We start from the raw sequence: 18,923 nt of genomic DNA on the forward strand, positions 1-18,923 counted from the left end.
ATCAAGCAACAACCTCCAAAATTGAGACACATCAATACTAAAAACGAAATATCTGAGGAACTGCATTCTCACGCCTAATTGCTATCAATACCTAAGGAAATTAGAACCACGGAAGACCAACCGACTTTAAGGAAACGACTGAAATCAGGGCTATTCAACTGCCAATGACCAGCACAAAAGGGACAATCCAGCGATACCAATGAGAAATCCCTTAACCATCAACCTGCATCTTCTCACTCCCCTCCTAGCTATGCGTCACATTTGGATAGATCTGTGAGGACTAGCAATGCTTATCATTGGACAGATATTTCAAACCAAGCCATGTGTTAATTTAGTGCCACATTAGATAGAATTATGTAGACCAACCATGCATCACTTTAGATGGATTTGGGAAGATAAGCCACGCATCACTTCTAGAAAGTTTTGTGAAGATTAGCCATGTGTCACCTTAGCTGTTAATCTTACAACACCCAGAAGCACAATTGGATCTAATAATTCTTGCTGCGCAAACAGGGGCTAATGGGAGTAGCCAGTGTGTTGCTCTTAGCGGAACTTGTTGGAAGAGCTAGTGCTCTGATCTTGCAGAGGTGGCGGGCGGCCAGGTTACCACAGGTGGAAGACTAGGAGGGTACCACTCAGTTGCAGTTTGATGAGCTGTGAGGACATACTTGGAAGACTTTTGTGAGCAACCAACATACCAACTAACCACTCTGTTCCCCTCCTACATAGCTCACAAGTATTATATACACCTATGGGCTAGCCAAAGGACACAAACACACACCAAACCTAACTGAAAACGGCACACAACTAACAATCCCAGACACTGGGCCATACTCTTAGGGACACAAAAAGCCAGTGCATACAACCATAAACAGCAGCCAAACTACACATGAAAAGCACTAAAACACACAACAACACAACATTCTCAGGATGTACAGCAACCACGACACGGGACCTTCCCTTTATGGATACAACAAGCCAGTGTGCACGATTATACTACCAGCCAAACTGCACATGACACACACAACCACACACCCAACAGAACATTAGTACATAAACAACTAAGTCATTGAGTTTTACCCTTATTGATACAACAGGCCAGTGCACACAACCAGCTCACACACAAGCCAACACACACAGACAACAGTTTCTCCTGGTCTGAACCTATCCTATCATTCTACCCTCATTAGCATAGCCTGCCCTATTTCTCGCAAAGCCATGTGAGCGCCTGGAGACCGCCCCAGTAGTAAAGGTATGTGGTATAAGAGAGTATGACATAACATAAACAGAAAAGACCATATCACACCAGCCCTGATAAACCTACTCTGGCTCCCAGTAAAAAAAGATTAAATGACTTCAAAGCCCTCTGCATGGCCCTCAAATCACTACACTGACAAGGAGCATAATTCCTTCAGGCCAAAATCAACCACTACCAACCAGAAAGAAACCTAAGGTCAAGCACCGACCTCCAAATAGAAATGAAACGCTGTGAAAAAAAGAAATTCTGAGGAACTGTATTCTCCCATCGAATAGCCAATCAACTTGTTTGCTGTCCAGAAGGTATATTTAGCTTGGTGTAAACCGCACTTGTTCTTCACCACTGACTCTATATGCAAAAGTGAACAATATTGATAATTCTGAAACTACAAGACCTAGGAACATGAAACTTGGTGTGTCTTATAGACCAGAACCCCCTTTTCATTTTAACACAAAATGTGCCTTCTATATGATTTTTAATAATTAAAATTTAGGAATATACCAAAGACTGTATCACATATCAACACAAGCAAATATTTCAATAATCTTAGTTTCATTTAATAAGCATATTGATGTCATAAAAATTAAATTGCATGGTGTGTTTAGGAATGATTTTAGGCCCTGGCATTTCTGATCAGAAGTGTAGAAATTATAATCCTCCAATGAAGTTTGGGGTGTTGTATTCAAAAGGACGGTAACTATGAGGTATGCCAATTGAAGAACTTGCCGAATCGCATAGTGTGACATAATTATGGCATGAGGTCAACATTTTTGACTCTTAAAATAATGTGAGCACACAGAACAAGAATTTGTCTCTGGAAAAGTTGCTGGGAAAAACACCTCTGCCTATCGGGTGGCTGCCGAATACGGATACCATGTGGAAAATTGGACTTTGCCTATGAGGGATCCTGAAACAACTTAACGTGAGGGATTAGAGCCTGACCAGGAGTTCTATTAGAAATTCATGAGTGTCCCTTTTGACTAAGTACCGTAAAAGAAAGATTTCAAAGTGAGTGGAAATAAACTCACTAAATGTACAGGAGCTAATAATGTATTCATAAGAAAGTGAATAGGATATTGTAGTTGGTGATTGTGAGATAAATATTAATTTTCCATTATATTTCAAGGTGAGGCAGATTACAAATAAATAATTGCTCAAATACTTTTTTTGTACTGAGCGCGGTCTAAAATATGGAATGCGTACCATCCCCGACAGTGTTCCATTTTAGAAGGGATATTTAATAAGGATCCAAGGTTTTCACATATTTAGTCCACATTGGACAATGGTTTGAACGCACCCCGTACCATGACCTAATAAGGATCAGTTTGATAATCTATGTTCTGTGAAGGCCTTAAACTAAGTTTGAAAATGTGAACAGGTTAAGGGGTAATTTCTATTCCTATAAAAATACTATGATTGTAAATCCCATGAAACCCCCTCCATTCTAAATTTGCAAAGCGAGGTTAATGTTGGATTTGGAGGAGGAGGGGTATTTATAGGTGTTCAATAAAATCTGAAAATAATTTTCCCATGTTGGGGTTGGTGAGCCAGAATAGTCTCTACAATTTTAATTGAAAATATTACTTCTCTAACCCAAAACGTGTAGAAGTCTAATACAAGCTACTGAAAGCCTGGTTTAAACTGCACACATCATGCCCACAGCCCCGGATATAAATGGAAAAAAGGGAGAGATGCAATAGAACTCTGATTATCTAAATTGCTGGTGTTTTTGGGGAACGTGAAGTTCTTTGATTCATTTGTAAATGTTGACTTCATGTCCATTTGGAGAGATTTTTGTGAAGTCAAGGATTTTGAGGTAGTGAGCGACAAGCAGGAGAAGTGCAACTTAAATGTCTAGTGTTTCGTTAATCAAAGCACACATATATGCAGGCAGGTTATTTTCGTTTTTAAAGACCGTCTGTGAGTTTGAAACCTATTTCAAGAAATTCAAGTTTTGATATGTCTGTTTCTTGCCCAGAATTGTGGAATGCAAGTGGGAAAATATAATTAGGGGGTATTAGATTAAGGGTGCCCTCCTGTTGTAATATATACCTATTGACCAAAATATATCTTACAGTAACGTGTGGATTTTGTTCCCATAACAGGCAGAGTGAGCATGGAGCAGTTGACTGAACTGACCAGGTTGGTGTTCAAACTGCCAGAAGTGGAAAGCATCCTTTCAAAAGCTCAGATTGAGCCATCGTCATACAAGTCAGATCCAAAAGCTGCCCTGATTCAATTTATCAAGGTAATTGCAATTTCATTTTTTAAATGTGTGCTAACTACATAAAAGAAGCATGTGTTCTTTTACTGTCCTAAAATGTTATTTGTAAGGAATAGATCACCTTGAGCATATTTGAAGTCTATTTGATTCTTACGCTTTTATCGTTCCACACCACAAACCTGCTTGACAATATCGGAATGTGCGTAAAAATGTGTTCACCTAGATTTTTTGGCCGTGTGATGAAAAGCACAATCCCCTTAGATGGAGGCTAGTGTAAAATGGCAAATTCTTATTTTCCTACCAGGGCACACTTCAGGATGGTTCTTGTGACGGCATGCAATATGGGGCAACAAACAAAAAGGAGTGTTTTCACATTAGAGTGAAGTGGCTTTTGATGCGCAGTTCTACACTTGTAATATAAATATATCAGTAATCCGTAATGAAGGGTGTCTGGTCATACATAGGTTTATGGACCAAGATAAAAATGCAACATTTGATTTTGAACAGAAATTTGAGTCAGCGTTAATAGGACTTTAAGAAGGAAAGTCTCTTCAGAGCCTGTGAGAACTGCGGCATGAAGAATATCTTAATCGAACATCGGCACCTCCGGTGCATATACTGCCTACGTCCTGACCATGATGGGAATGGATGTTCAATTTGCCAAACCTTCTCCTCCAAGACGCGGAAGGACTTCCATAGGAAGTTTGTGGTGTGGATCGAAGAAGGTAAGGCCTCTGACATAGCCTCTGGGTGTATTCATGCCTCTTCCGGGGCTGGCAGGCCCAAAGAATGTGCTCCCTCTGAGAAAAAGAGGTTGGGGTACTTTGAGGATGCTTTTCTGGTGAAGATCCCAAAAAAGCTAAAATCGTCTCACGCTCTAGCGCCTCTTTAGTCTACGGTCGCCGCGGCTGTAGGGCCCACACCAGAGAGAGACCGGCTCCTTCGACGCTCAGCCTAACGGCAGGCAGGTACAATCCACGAGAAAATCGCTGATATCCGCGGCTAAACACAAGACCTCATCACAGGGCAAGTCGTTCACAGACCCTTCAGCGACTACACCGTCATCGAAACGAGCATTGCCGATGACCACATCTATTGGGACTTGTGCCCTGTCGACGAGTACCTCGTTGTCAACCTAGTCTGCGAAGACTGGTCTTCCATCAACCTCTTGGAGCACTGTGAGAAACCAGAAGTTGTCTCACCCTTGAGTCCCCGGGGATCTGTCATCTAGGTCGCCAGGACTCGACCATCGCTTTTGGATCCAGTTCATGGGGGTGGACCAGTGCGGGAGCATCACCTGGTTGAGGGGTGTTCGGGGAGTGGGACACAGGAAGGTGAGCCACGGTATCCCCTTCCCTGTAGCACCTTTGCCCCCATCCTGCCAGGTAGGATACTTAGGAACTCACACACTGGACCCCATCCCCTCCTCACAACACATTTCTAACGGGCAGCCCGCTATGAGAGAACACGTAGCCGTATATCTGACGTGTCCCAATACAATGGTCAGGCAATTACTGACCATCACACACACACACCTGACTTCCATTACAATTCCTGACACGGATAAAAGGTGGAGCATGAGAGCATACTTTGAGCGAGGCAAAGCACATGAGGAAACGGCAGTTTAACACGAGGAGAAAGACTGCGAAACCGAAGTGGGTCACAAGGAGGGAAGTTCCCTTGACCTTTTCGACAAGGAACCGTTACTTTCATGAAGCCTTGAATAGAAAGCGTAAAACCAGGATACCAGGCTGAGGAATCCTGCATTGTGCGTCAGAGGCACCCACGGCCTTCCCGCATCGATAATCAAGGTAGGGAAAATCACCAACTGCCGTGGTACTGTCCTTGGCTCCAACAACAAAGCAGTGCCATAGAAATCAACACGGCCGGCGAGTTGGGGAGACAGATACCAGACCAGTCTGTGTTGAAGCCAAGGATGCAAGCAGCAACATTGTGTGGTGAGCGCTGAAGCGAACAGTATATCAAACACATCTCATAACCAACTCGAGTAAAATTGAACATTTGAGTGATTGAACTTTGAAACCAAGATATGTTACATTTGAAAGAGTGCTCGGGCACCACGTGAGTGCTCATTTTAGGATTTCTGTAAGGTATCCAACTGAGAGTTGACAAAGGTGAGAGTGGCAAAGAACTGTGTCAAGCAAAATCCTGTGCACGATCGAAAGTCTACGATGTTAGTCTGACAAGAAAATTGATGGTAAAGTAGATAAAGTTGGTCCGAGCGCCAACGAGGGAGATCAATTGAAAGCTTTGGGTTAAAAACATGGTTGTGTTAAAGTGAATTAAATCGGTCCGAAACCAGCAGAGGGAGACTGATGGCAGAGTTTGTGCTGAAACGGATCTCAGCCCGGTTGAGGGGCATCCGGGGTGAACTGTGAATCACCCGAGAATTTGGATATGTGAAAATCCTCCGAACATTGTGTTAAAGAGAATCGGAGCCCGGTTGAAGGGGATCCGAGGAAAGAGTGAATCACCTGAGAAATTGAGCATGTGGGATTTGTGTTTTGCATCAGGCCCTCTGAAAGAAGAGACTTTGAAAGGCAAATAGACTTCGGCACAGAAGGCCCTGTTGTTAATGTTTAAACTTCACCCTTGTGCTAGAGAAGACAGAGACTGTGCTAGGCTCGAGTGTGCCGTCTTGTCCCGTGCTGAAAACATGGGGAAAGGAGGCCAATGGCCTGAACATACTGACATTTCATTTTTTGAACACTTCTTTCTTTTGCATAACATTGTTTCCCACACTATTTGTATTTAGAGGTAAGGATTGGCAATAGGTTTATTAGTATAGGCATCTTTTATTTTGATGACACTACTAGGACTGCGTTATTATTTGATGGTCGTAGCTTACGCCCATCTTTAGATTTAGGTTTAGATAGGCGTTTTTCAAACCCACTTGAAGTTTTATCCATGCCTTCCTTACAGGAATGATCACCTGGGTGAGGGGTCTTAGGGGAGTGGGACGTCGGATGGTGAGACGCAATATCCCCTTCTCTAACACCTTCCTGGCATCCTACCAGCTAGGATATTTAGGGACTCTCTCCCTCCCCCCCCACCCCTTTTTACAACATAAACACTTTCACACGGACAGCTCATTATGAGAGAAAACAGACTAACACCCCAGCAGTATACCTGATGTGTCCCAATACAATGGTCCAGCAATTACTGACCATCACACACACACACCTGACTTCCATTAAGCTTCCTCACACAGATAAAAGGCGGAGCACAAGAGCACACTGAGCGAGGCAAAGCACACAAGCAAACAGCAGTTTCAAGACCGCAGCTGAACAAGAGAAGAAAGACTTAAAAACAGAAGGGGTTCGCAAGGAGGGAAATTCCCTTGACCTTTTCGCCAAGGAATAGTTACTTTACAGAATCCTCGAATAGAAAGCGCAATACCAGAAAACCAGACTAAAGAATCTGTCATTGTGTGTCGGAGATACCCCAGGCCTTCCTGCGTCAATAATCAAGGCACAGAGAAGCACCAGCCGCCGTGCTACCGTCCTTGGCTCCAAGAACAAAGCAGCATCGGTGAAATCAACACAGCTGGTGATTTGGGGAAACAGATACAAGACTGGTCTGTGTTGAAGCCAAGGTGTCAATCGGCAACATTGTATGGCGAGCGCTGGAACGAAAATTGTTAAAACGTGGGTGATAAGAGACGCAAGTATAGTTGAACTGCTGTTGAGTGGTTAAACTTTAAAAGCAAGGCACAATTCCTTTGACAGAGTGGCCCAGCACCGCGTGGGTGCTCAATCGAAAGTCTCTGTAAGGTATCCAACTGAAAAGGGCAAAAGTGAAAGTGGGAAAAAGGTTACATCAAGAAGAGAACGAGTAATTGTGAATCAAAGTTGTCCTGCGATGGGTCAAGCAAAATCCCACGCACAGTCGAAAGTCTTCGATTTTGATGAAGAAGAGAAAGTTTGGAAAAGTAGATAAATTTGGTCCGAGCCCAGCAGAGGGAGACCACAATGGACCTTTTTTGTTTATCGTGTTACATCGGACCATCTGAAATAAGAGACTTTGAATGACAAAAAGACTTTGGTACAGAAGGCCCTGATATTGAGGTTTTCAACTGCATCCCCGTGCTAGACAAGACAGAGTGTGCTAAGCTTGAATGTGCTGCCTTGTCCCGTGCTGAAAACGTAGGTAAGGGAAGCCAAATGCTTGAACATCCTGTATAATCATCAAACGAGCAATGGTGTCCTCTTTTTTTAGGGGCTTGTTGGGAGAGGACTTGGAGACATGTATAAACAACCAAGGTCCACAACAAACTACCTGCTAATGTCGTAATTGGCTGCAAAATTAGCATCGCACCTAAGGAAGATGAACAATCGTCTTTTCAAGCATATATAGACGATGAGGTCGGGAATTATCCAAAAATATCAACTTTTATTTTTTTAACACATCATGATAAAACATGGACATGAAAGATAATGTCCATACAATTGATATATATATCAAAACAGACAAAGCAATCTGGTTTTATGAACCATCCACAGAAAAACTTTGTCCTATGTCTAAAGAGTGATGTTAGTACCTAATGGGTGAATATTTGCACATTTCTTAGCACCAAGCAAAAAGAACCCGTTAGAAAAGTGTCGACAGTAACAAAATCTGTTTCCAGCCTTTGTATGGGAACTACTAGTGCCCCACAATTCAAGATCGATAGTAGATTTGTATCTTAAGTGGCGATGCTTGCTTTTTCCCTCTAGTTAAATGCACAGAAGACCTAGACCCAGTGGTTTGGCCATTACACATGGCCCTTAGAAGCAAACGATCCACGACTACTGACAGTGGTTAATGCCTAAAGGTATAGTCCGGGTGTGTAAATGTTTGCACATATTTGACATGTATAGGAGGGTCTAAGTCACTCAATTCCCTCTCTTTTCCCACCCCCCTCCTTCCCCCCTCCCTCTTTACCTTCCCTTCCTCACCAGACTTGGGCACAATTTTTCAAAATGCCATGATCTATAAGCTAATGAAATGAAATATGGTGATAAATTATGGTTGCTATATGTACCAAATTCAGGTTTTTTCTTGAGCTTGTTTATTAATAAACTAGCAAGTTGATGCGTATAAAGATTTGAGTCTCTGGCTGTTTAAAACATAGGTGATAGTCTATCTTTTTAAGAACAATATTCCTTTGATGTTTTTGAAAATGGTCGGTGAAAATATTTGTATGTGTTTTTTTTAGAATTGCTGGTTATAAATGAATTTATACCATCAACATGAAAGCCTTAACGGAAAAGATACAAATCTACTATCGACCTTGAATTGTGGGGTACTAGTAGTTACCGTACAAAGGCTGGAAACAGATTTCGTTACTGTCATCACTTTTCTAACAGGTTCTTTTTGCTTGGTGCTAAGAAATGTGCAAAAATTCACCCGTTAGGTACTAACATCACTCTATAGACATAGGACAAAGGTTTTTCTGTGGATGGTTCATAATACCAGATTGCTTTGTCTGTTTTGTTGTGTGTGTGTATATATATATATATATATATATATATATATATATGTCAATTGTATGGACATTATCTTTCATGACCATGTTTTATCATGATGTGTTAAAAAAATAAGTTGATATATTTTTGGATAATTCCCGACCTCATCGTCTATATATGCCTGAAAAGACGATTGTTCATCTTCCTTAGGTGCGATGCTAATTTTGCCGCCAATTACGACATTAGCAGGTAGTTTGTTGTGGACCTTGGTTGTTTATACATGCTTGAACATCCTGACATATTTCTTGAACACTTTTCTTTTGCATAACATTGTGTCCCATTTGTATTTAGAAGTAAGGACTGGCAATAGATTTATTAGTATAGGGCCTTTTATTTTGACAGGTTCGACTAGGACTGCGTCATTATTATTTGATGGTCGTAGCTTGCTCTCATCTTTAGATTTAGGATTAGATAGACGTTTTTCAAACCCAATTGAAGTTCAATAAACACTCTTGAACTGTGATCACTTGTGTCTGTCTTACTGTTTGATACAATGCCTTCCTTACAGCACACCAAGGTGCTCGTCCACAACCACCACCACTGACACTACGACGTTTACCACGCCTAACGATACTCTGGGCGTGGTGACCATCATAGTGGCAACGGTGACGGTCATGGACGAGCCCCTTAGTGTGCTCGAAGACATTGATGGAAGACCAGCCTTCGTAGACAGGGCACTGGTCCTGATGGATGAGGTCGTCGACAATGCTCGTGTCAATGACAGTGTAGCCGATGTCTGGTCTTTTGGACGACTTGCCCTTTGGCTTGGTCTTGTGTTTGGCCGCTGGTGTCAGCGATCTTCTTGCAGATGGAACCTGCTTGCCTGTAGGCTGACCATCGACCGAGCCGGTGGCCGGCCTCGCTCTGATCTGGGCCCCACAACGACCGTAGACTAAGGAGGCGTTAGAGCGTATTGATGGTAAGCTGCCCAGACCTTGGTTGGAGGTTCCGAGGACTGTCCCGTCAAAGACGGCACCTTTTCTTACTCCGCAGGCTCCAGTCATCGCCCCTTTCCCTAAAGGCTCCGATTTGGTGACGGAGATGACTCATAGCTAAGTATTTCCATCCTACACCCACCAAGGCCACACCACACTTCACACTGGCACCTCTGGGATCACCCAGGAGGTCGGCAGCACACTACAACAGTTTGGAGGAAGACCTCCCAGGGGTTTTTACACTGACCAAGAGGGTGGTCAAAGGGAGCCTGACCCCATTCTGCCAATGACTCGGCAAGGGGTGCCATTAACCAGCCCTCTCTGGCTTTTAGCCCTTCACTTCTGGGCCCAGCACCATGGGATATGACTTTGGACATTTTCACCACCTTGCACACACTAATGGCTGAAATCCAGCAATGACTACCCACTGCTACCATTCCTGTTCCTACAAAGAGTCCTCAGAGGTCTTCTCGAGCTCAGCCGACGCCACCTTATCCGACACCTGCTAACCCATGGCCATTGCTGGTTGCTTCACCCTCCATGGTGGAGGAAGCAGCTCAGTTGGACACTAGCCCTGTCACAACCAGTACGCATGGCACAAATGGGTTTGATGATTGCGTTGCTGCGGATGGGGAACTCCCTCTGGTATGGATGTGCCCTCCAGGCCCTCTCCGTCGGACAAGATCAGATCCTTCCACTACATGATCTCGAAGGCCGCAAATCTCTTCAACCTAGTACCAGAGCAAACGAAAAAGGAAGGTTTCCTTTTCGAACAACGGGCGTCCTCCAAGAGGACCACATTTCAGTTCCCCTCTTGGATGACATTTGGGAGGATGGCCTGTTGGTCATGCAGACCCCTAATACCACTCCTGCAAAAAGGTATAGTTTGGAGAAAAAAAAGTGCCTGGTTCTGGACTCGCCCCTTAGTGACTCAGGCCCAGCCCTCGCCAGACTCAGTGGTCTTGGCTACTGCTAGGAAGAGACCCTCCAACCAGTCTTCCTGATTTATGGTTCCTCCTGACCAAGAGGGTAAATATCTGGATGCAACAGGGAAACGCATCATTTTGACGGCAGCATCGACGATCAAGACCCCCAACGCCCTCACCATTCTCTCGAGGTATGACAGTTATGGTGCAAGATGGGGCCCCTCCTCTACTTCCTACCGAAGGATAAGAAAGACAAAGCCCTGGCTCTGTTCCATGATCATGCAATCGTCGTCGCCCTCGACATCGTTCATTCAGGCTTTCACCAGATGGGCTATGCAATGATATGGCCCTCCACCACCTGGGTTGGCTCAAGGCCACCAACTCCCGCACGGATGTGCAAACAAAGGTGGTCGACATGTCCTTCGATGGCGACAACATCTTCAGGAAGGTGGTTGACGAAACTCTACAGGCCATAAAGACTGACACTGAGATGGCGCGTTCCTTTAGGCGCACTTCAGCAGAGGAGGCTGTCCTTTCGCTCCTCTAAAGGGAGAGTCTCAAGGTCATTGAAGGGCTTAACCTTCAAGCCATGCTAAGAAAAGGGGGGATTTTGCCATTCCCTCTGTACCAATGCGGCTCCCGAGTGTACTCCAGATACTTTCTGGTGAAGAAGCAGTCAGGAGGGTGGGGACCCATTCTAGACTTGCGACACCTCAGCAAGTTCTGCAAATCGGCCTCTTTGCGACACCTATCAACGCCAAGTGTCAGAGGTTTACCAGCAGGTATCCTCAGCCAAGCAGCCTGGGGGAGGCCTTCTCATTCCCTTGGGAGGGCCTCTTCCTGTACGTTTTCCTGCCAATTCCTCTGTTGCTCCTAGTGATCAACACACTAAGACTTTGCCAATGCAAGATTATCCTCATTGTACCGGTGTGGCCCAGGCAGATCTGGTACCCCGACCTTCTCCATCTGTCGGTGGTTCCAGACATTAAGCTGCCTCCACTTCCAGACCTGCTCTCCAGAGAAAGAGGGTTGATCCGACACCATGGCCCAGCGTCCCGGAGCCTCACGACCTGGCTCATGCAGCCCTAGAATTTGGGCACTACTCGCTGCATTTAGAATGCACGACAATTCTAGCCAGGGCCAGGGCCCCCTCTGTTGGCTTGCTACAAGCACAAGTGGAAGTTTTTCGCAGTGCGGTGCTGGCCACAGAAGGTTTCTCTGCTATGCGTGACAGTGCCACAGATTCTCCCGTACCTGCTCTTGCTTGTCCAGGCAGGCCTTGATCATGCATCTATCAAAGTCCAACTGGCTGCCATATCCTGGTACACCTGGGCCTCAGGCAAGCTCTCACTGTAGTCGCACAGGCTCGTTAAGGAGTTCCCCTAGGACATCTGCAGAACCTTTAATCTGGTGAAGGCTCCTGCCACTGTGTGGGAACTAAATGTGGTACTGTCAAAACTGTTGGGGCCTCAGTTTGAACATATGCATGTGCCTCTTTGAAGTTTCTGACATGGAGGACCGCCTTCTTAGTGGCAATCACCTTGGCTAGACAGGTTGGGGAGATACAGGCTCTCACCTGTAAGCCTCCGTATTTGTCCTTCCACTCAGCTAAGATGGTTCTGCAAACTCCTCCATCCTTCATGCCAAATGTCCCAAATGACTAACCTAAACGAGCCTTTGGTTCTGCCAGTTTTCTTTGTGTATTCTCCGTCACCTGCTGACATATGATTGCATTTTCTGGTCGTTGTGCATGCTTGAAGTTCTATGTTGCATGCACAGCAGACTTTCGAAAGACTTCACAACTGTTCGTCAATTTTGGACCTGTGGGATATGGGAAGGCCCTGCCTAAGGCTTCTATTTCCAGGTGGCTCTGGCTGTATCATGCATATTGCCAGAGACTGGTCAGCAGACCGCTTCAGGCCGTCAGAGAGCCCATTCCGCCAGAGCCATTGCAGCAACTACAGCGTTTCTCTCTGGTGTTCCTGTGCTCGACATCAGCAGCTACTGTGTTGACAGGGATTCAAGGGAAGAGTTCTGAGTCGGCCAGGCAGTGCTGTGCAACCTGTTTGTTTGAGTTGAGTCTGTTCCAGGCGTAAGTGTATTGCTTCTGTGAGCCTTGCCACCTTACGTGCTGGAGAAGGAACAAGTTACTTACCTGTAACCTTTGTTCGCCAGCATGGGTCTTAAATGGATTCACATGCAAACCCGCCCTCCTGCTTTATGGCTCTTCTTGGTTCATACTGAGAGTTTACGGTTGCAACCAAATCTAAATATGGCCACCAGAGGTGGAGTTTAGGAGGACGGGTGTTATTGCCCGGGGCAGTAGGACCCAAAGTTGACACGGATAGGCTATAGAAGCGACTAGCAGTTTTTAGCTTAAAGCTAAACTGCCTTAATGCAAACAAGGATTCCCAGCCTGGTGACTGGGAATATTCATGAGCATGTGAATCCAGGCAAGACCCATGCTGGAAGAACAAGGGTTACAGGTAAGTAACTTGTTCCACAAATTTGATATATTGTGTATTACCAATTAGTCTTAATATATCAATACTCAACATTCAGAATTGAACAATCATCACTTACTGCTATAGCCTTGAAAAAGCTCACTGGGTAAAGCACCTGTCAGGCAGCAGTGAACAAATTAAAGGATTGTCTTGGCTAAGATTCTATGAAGCTTTTAAAGTCTGATCAGAGAAATGTAATCCACATAACTTGTAATGTTAACCATGGAAGATTTTTCAGAACCAATCCGCAATATAGTTTCTGTGATTTGAGATTATGTGGATCTTGATAGCTGGCTGTAGTTGAAAAGAATTGCAATATTTGTGTGAAGTTATTGAAGTTTTTTGAAGTTTAATCCGTGTAATGCATTGTTTGTAAATTATAATGCAACCATTACATGTTATTGGAATCATTACTATGGATTCTATGTGGCTTATAGCATTATATGGATTCTTTACATGTTATAAGATTTCTTCATCAGCAAAAGAGGTTTTAGATACCAGTCTTTTTTAATGCAATGGTGTTGCCATGTGCTTTAACATAACCAGGAACTTCGATCAATATGTTTTTCACACATAGTTTGTCATATCCAGGTTTATTCAAGCAGCCTGTTTCGTGACCTTACACTACAACTACAATTATTGAATGTTTTTCTTTTTTTTTCTTTCTTATGGATTTTGGTGCAATTTAGGATCGTTCAAGTCACAATGTCATATTTTTCTTAATTTTGATAAGGTTAGTGATGGTCATGAGGTCACCATGCGTGCAAGGATCTGTGTGGTTTAAGGTTTACATGTAGTAGGTAACATAAATGCATTGGGCACCATCGAAGAGTGAGAAACACTTTCACCACTCATCGACGTAATTGCAGTGGTCCAATTTAATTTGTCACATGCAGCCCCCTGAATTAGTTGTTCAATAGTCCTTCGTTAACAGCGTGTAGGCTCGTGGTGTTTTCGGGTAACTTAGGCGAGGTTACCATATGTGAGTATCTGCTGGTTGGGGTGTTGGTCTGATATTGGCATCAGCTGAATAGTGGTTTTCTGAAGGTCAAGTGGCCTACTTCTGTGGGAAGGTGAGCTTGGTTGAGAGGAAGGGCTTGAAAGCTGTTTTTAGATTAAAGGATGTCAGTGGGGAAACGCATATCCAAGAGCTTCTTAGGCAAGTGTTTGATTTCTTTCACAAACCAAGGGATCCCTCTGGCTTACTGGTCCCCTAGTGGCACAGTATACGATTCCGAGCGGAAGATTATCAGGAAACTGTTCATAATGATTTAGTGTACCAGACTGCGTTGTCATGGGTACAGAGCAACTTCAGAAACATACCCACCAACTTACAACAGAGGGGAGGAGCTCTGTGCACAAACATGAGAAATTTGCAACACCCGAAGTAGGATCCCCATCCCATCACACCTGGAAGAAACACCAGATCTCCGAGAACCTGTGCGCCTACCTCCACACCACAGACCCGAGAAGCTGTGGAACTGCTCTGTGTGAAAGAAGCAAATCCAAGATTGCACGACATGCCACAGACGCCTTTAAAGCCTTGTGGTCTCACATCAACCACCAGTAATTAACCAATGCTGGACTTGGACTGATAATGGCATAATGAGTCATTAGGAGTTCTCAATGGAGTAACCAATCACAAGGGAGAATTTAAAGACATGAGTAATAACCTATCAGACGCAAGCTTTGTAAAGCCCCTCTAACAAATGGTGTATAAAAGGGCCAGGGAAAGAACAGTCCGTAAGGAGGCCTGCTTAACACTGCTCCGTTGGTACAAACTGGGAGGGTAAGGAGGGGAATAAAGTGGAGAAGCTGAATTTTGGAGCCTCCTTAAAGCCTTAGTGTGGAGGAAGGCAACCCAAACCCTGATGACTTCGAAGGAAAGACTGGGAGTGGTCAAGAACTGGAAATTCTGAGGAGGGAAGTAGGCTTGTCTGAGGTACACCTCCCAGAACGCTACGGAAAACCTCTGTCCAAAGCTTCCCACCAGTAACTCGTGGGGGAGCAGAAATCTTGCCTGTGTCAGCCGAGGGGGTTGATAACATAACAGCCTGATAAGGAACCTAAATGTGGGTGCAGAAATACCCTTTAGAGGGTTGAGAAAACCAAGGTACAGGGCGAATGACCTACGAAGAGGAAGTTGTCTAACTGCATACTTTGGAGAGGTCCTAAAGACCAGTGGTGAAAGCAGGGAGGCAGAAGGAATGTCCACACTGCAACTCCTGAAGGAGCCGTCTCTGTTATTGTTTTGTCCTTTTGGCAAGGTTAGGGGTGGTCATCTGAGAATAGGTGTTGAGAACCTAATTTGGCTGGGAACATTTAAGTGAAACGCATAGGATATATTGACAGCGAGAGACTTGTTAAGAATATATTTGAAACTTTGCACATCATTTGGAACATTGTTTTGTAGATTAGTGTGTCCCAGTAGAAGCAAGGGTGTTACGATTATGATTTGAACATTAGAATTTAAAACATTAAGGTGCAGAAACATTTCAAGAGATCCACTTCACATTGGCCATCCTTGACAGTTTTGATTAGCGAAACCTGTATTGTTTCTAGAGAAACCATTCATATCAGTAGGCATTTGATCCAACCCTTCCTTACTGAAACTCAGAATAAACCGTTATCTGTTAACACTTTAAACCGTTCTGCCATGTGTGTAATTGCTCAGCTGACCACATTAACCAGAAGAAGTAGAGCCAGTTTTCTTAGTTGAATAATACTGGTTGCATGTTTGGAGGCGGATTAAGCGTGTGTAGCATATCGTTAAGCTAGTGACTGGAAGGCATTTTACTGATCGTGAGGAAGCACCAGGCTCAGACTGAAATAGATTTAGAGAGCAAATTACATATATGTTATGCTCAAGGGAAGTGGGAAAGGAGAAAAGTTGTGTCAAGGGGGAGGAGGAGAGTGGGAATTTGTGGTCGTCTAAATAAGTGAGGAGCATAAATGTCTCTTTGGAGAGGTGCCTGCTGTTTGCAATTCTTAATCTGTGAATGCAGATTTTCCATCCACTGCTGGGCAGGAAGGAGGATGATGGTGAGTTCTAGCAGTGCGTTGGGGTTCCAGAGCGGTTGGATCGCAACTGGTAGAGAGCAAAGCTGAAGCTCAATGTGAAACAGAGATCATCATTTTAGAGCTCAGGGGGAGATTGGCCTGAAGCAATACAAGTGCAGTCCTTCTAGGAGCAGTTGTAGAAAGAAAGAACCAACTGCATTTTGCTGAGCCGCAGAACAATTAGACCAACAGGCCAGGCGGCAGGAAGATCACTCACATTGTGAGTACTCTGTAAAAGTAGACAATTCAGCTCAGTTTTCCACTGGCGGCAAGTTCAGTCTGCTAAGCAAGACAAGAGCATGGTTTCATGAGTAATTGCACTGCTGGTGTGAGCAGACTCTGTAGGACCATGAATGGTTAGACAAAATGGATACATTAGAAGGGGTAGCAAAGAATGCTCTCTGAGTCTTCAATATCAACAGAGGTTCTATGGTAAATGAGCACTCCAAAGACCAGCTGGCATTTCACAACTTAAGTACTGCATTGTTGAAGAGGTGAATTGTCACAATGATACTCTAGTGACTAACATTGTATGAGAGCTCCAGTACTCCTCTGTCCTGCTGGATATTTGCTAGCTGTAGTATGTATAATTCATAGGGTGGAAAATAAATCCTCAAGGAACCGTACATTAAGCTGCAGTGAGTACCTCCATTTAACTGCAGCTGTAGCAGGCGCCACTTCAAGGTGACCCCATCTGCATTCTGTTTTTTAGGAGTCAAGAAATTAACCATATTGAATCCCTTTGAATAGGCGCTATCCACAAGGGATCCATGTTCTGTTTTCTGTCTGCCGGCTATCATCCCCCAGACTATAGATGTGGGATGGGTATCAAAAACGTGCTCACCACCCCTCCGCCTAGCCTTGAATGACTCTTCCCAACACAGTCTGGTGAGTGGAAGGCTGAGCATGGCAGTCTGAGCTGATAGGGTTATGCACTGCCTGTTACTTTGACATTACGAGTTGTTAAAGGAAAGGTGGAACCAATGCTGATCTGATAGAGCATCATCGATGGAGTAGGGGCCCCATGACAGGAAAAAACCTTGGGGAAGTTGAATGGTTATTTAAGTGTAACATTTTGTCGGTCATGAAAAGATGCATAGTGTGTCGAGATGTGTCTGCCATCTTGGCCAAGTCACCAAATAAAACCTCTAAATATTAAAAACATTTGCTATACATTGTTCTACTAAAAGCATAAATAAATAGCAAATACTAGCTGCAAACATCAGAAAACGTAGAAACACTGTTTGGCAACCAGTCCCTAGCATTAATCCAAATCAGAAAGTTCAGTCTCTGTAAATGATTGTTCGAACACATCGTTACGGCACAACAATAAAAGAAAACAAGAACAAGAATTTTTAGCACATTAACCAAAGGTATAACCTAAAATCTGGATCATTTTCATTTGCTAAATTACGTGTTATGCATCTGAACAATACAATATCCACGGTTTCCCATGATCCATAGTCCCCACTCAAGCCATCTCCAGTACACATGGTCCTACTCACTCACTGAGCAACAGTCTAGACAAGAAAGGCCATTCCTTTGTATTCTCCTTCACCAGGTCTACAATGCACTTCTCAGCGTCTTGATATCAATCATATATATTGACTATAAGAGGCCTGCAGTTTGCGGCAACAGTCTTTTAATAATGCAACTTTTTTTTACCATAGAAAGCTTTCATTATTTTTTCAAACCAGCCCTTAATGCTGTGTCCACGAAATGACTTCCAGTCCATAATAGTCTTTCTGGCTTAAAATATAGTATGTTGTGGTGATATGATGGAACTCCATATCGTATAGTGTGAAGGCGGCGAGCCCTAAGGATAGTCTGGCTGCTACCTAATGTGCCTCGCAGATGGTGGATTGAGCAGGATGCCAGTGGCTTGGCTCCCTCACAGAGACACAGTATTTCATTGACCCAGTCAGGTGGGTCAACAGCAAGTATAAAACCAGACTTCAAGTCCTAGCAGGAATAAGTAAAACCTATTAATGCCATAAGTGTAAGCAAGTGCAAAGGTTTACAGTCTTGTGATATTCCACAGGTCGTTAAAGCCCAAAACAGGAAAACCTGCTCATGACACATGTTCAACAAAAGCACTCTTCCAACTTAATAATGGGAGTAACTCTCATCCGCGGAAGTTCACATTCCATGAAATAGGGACGCAGCGTGAGGTGCAGGGAACAGAGAAAAAGTCTTCACTTGTCACATGATGAGCAGGCCACTCATGGTCAAGGGCAGCAGCAAACTCTAGCGACTCCTCGCTCGTCGAGCACCATGGAATGCTGTAGAGATGTGTCTGAGCCTGAATGGAACTCGGAGCCGCCCCACCTTTTCAAGTCATCTAAAGAGAATATATTCTTCTAAATACAAGCTTAAATACTAGTAGGAGCTGAAATATGGTGTGCTGTCTGCATGAATGGTTGGCAGTGTCTACAGATACTAATTTTAAATTGGGCTCTACAACACCACAGAGATACTGCTTTACAGG

General features: G+C 44.1%; 1 protein-coding gene across 1 annotated transcript in view; it reads left to right on the top strand.

The window, feature by feature from the left end:
- Nucleotides 1–18,923, top strand: part of MMS22L (MMS22 like, DNA repair protein) — a 1,233,593-nt gene that overhangs the window by 919,524 nt on the left and 295,146 nt on the right. Inside the window, exon 17 of the mRNA XM_069606412.1 lies at nt 3,364–3,506. Coding sequence (XP_069462513.1) covers nt 3,364–3,506 — 143 coding nt within the window. The remainder of the gene's footprint in view (nt 1–3,363; nt 3,507–18,923) is intronic.

Source organism: Ambystoma mexicanum, chromosome 4p, assembly GCF_040938575.1.
Source record: "Ambystoma mexicanum isolate Mex_15411 chromosome 4p, UKY_AmexF1_1, whole genome shotgun sequence".
In the NCBI taxonomy this organism is placed as follows: Eukaryota; Metazoa; Chordata; class Amphibia; order Caudata; family Ambystomatidae; genus Ambystoma; species Ambystoma mexicanum.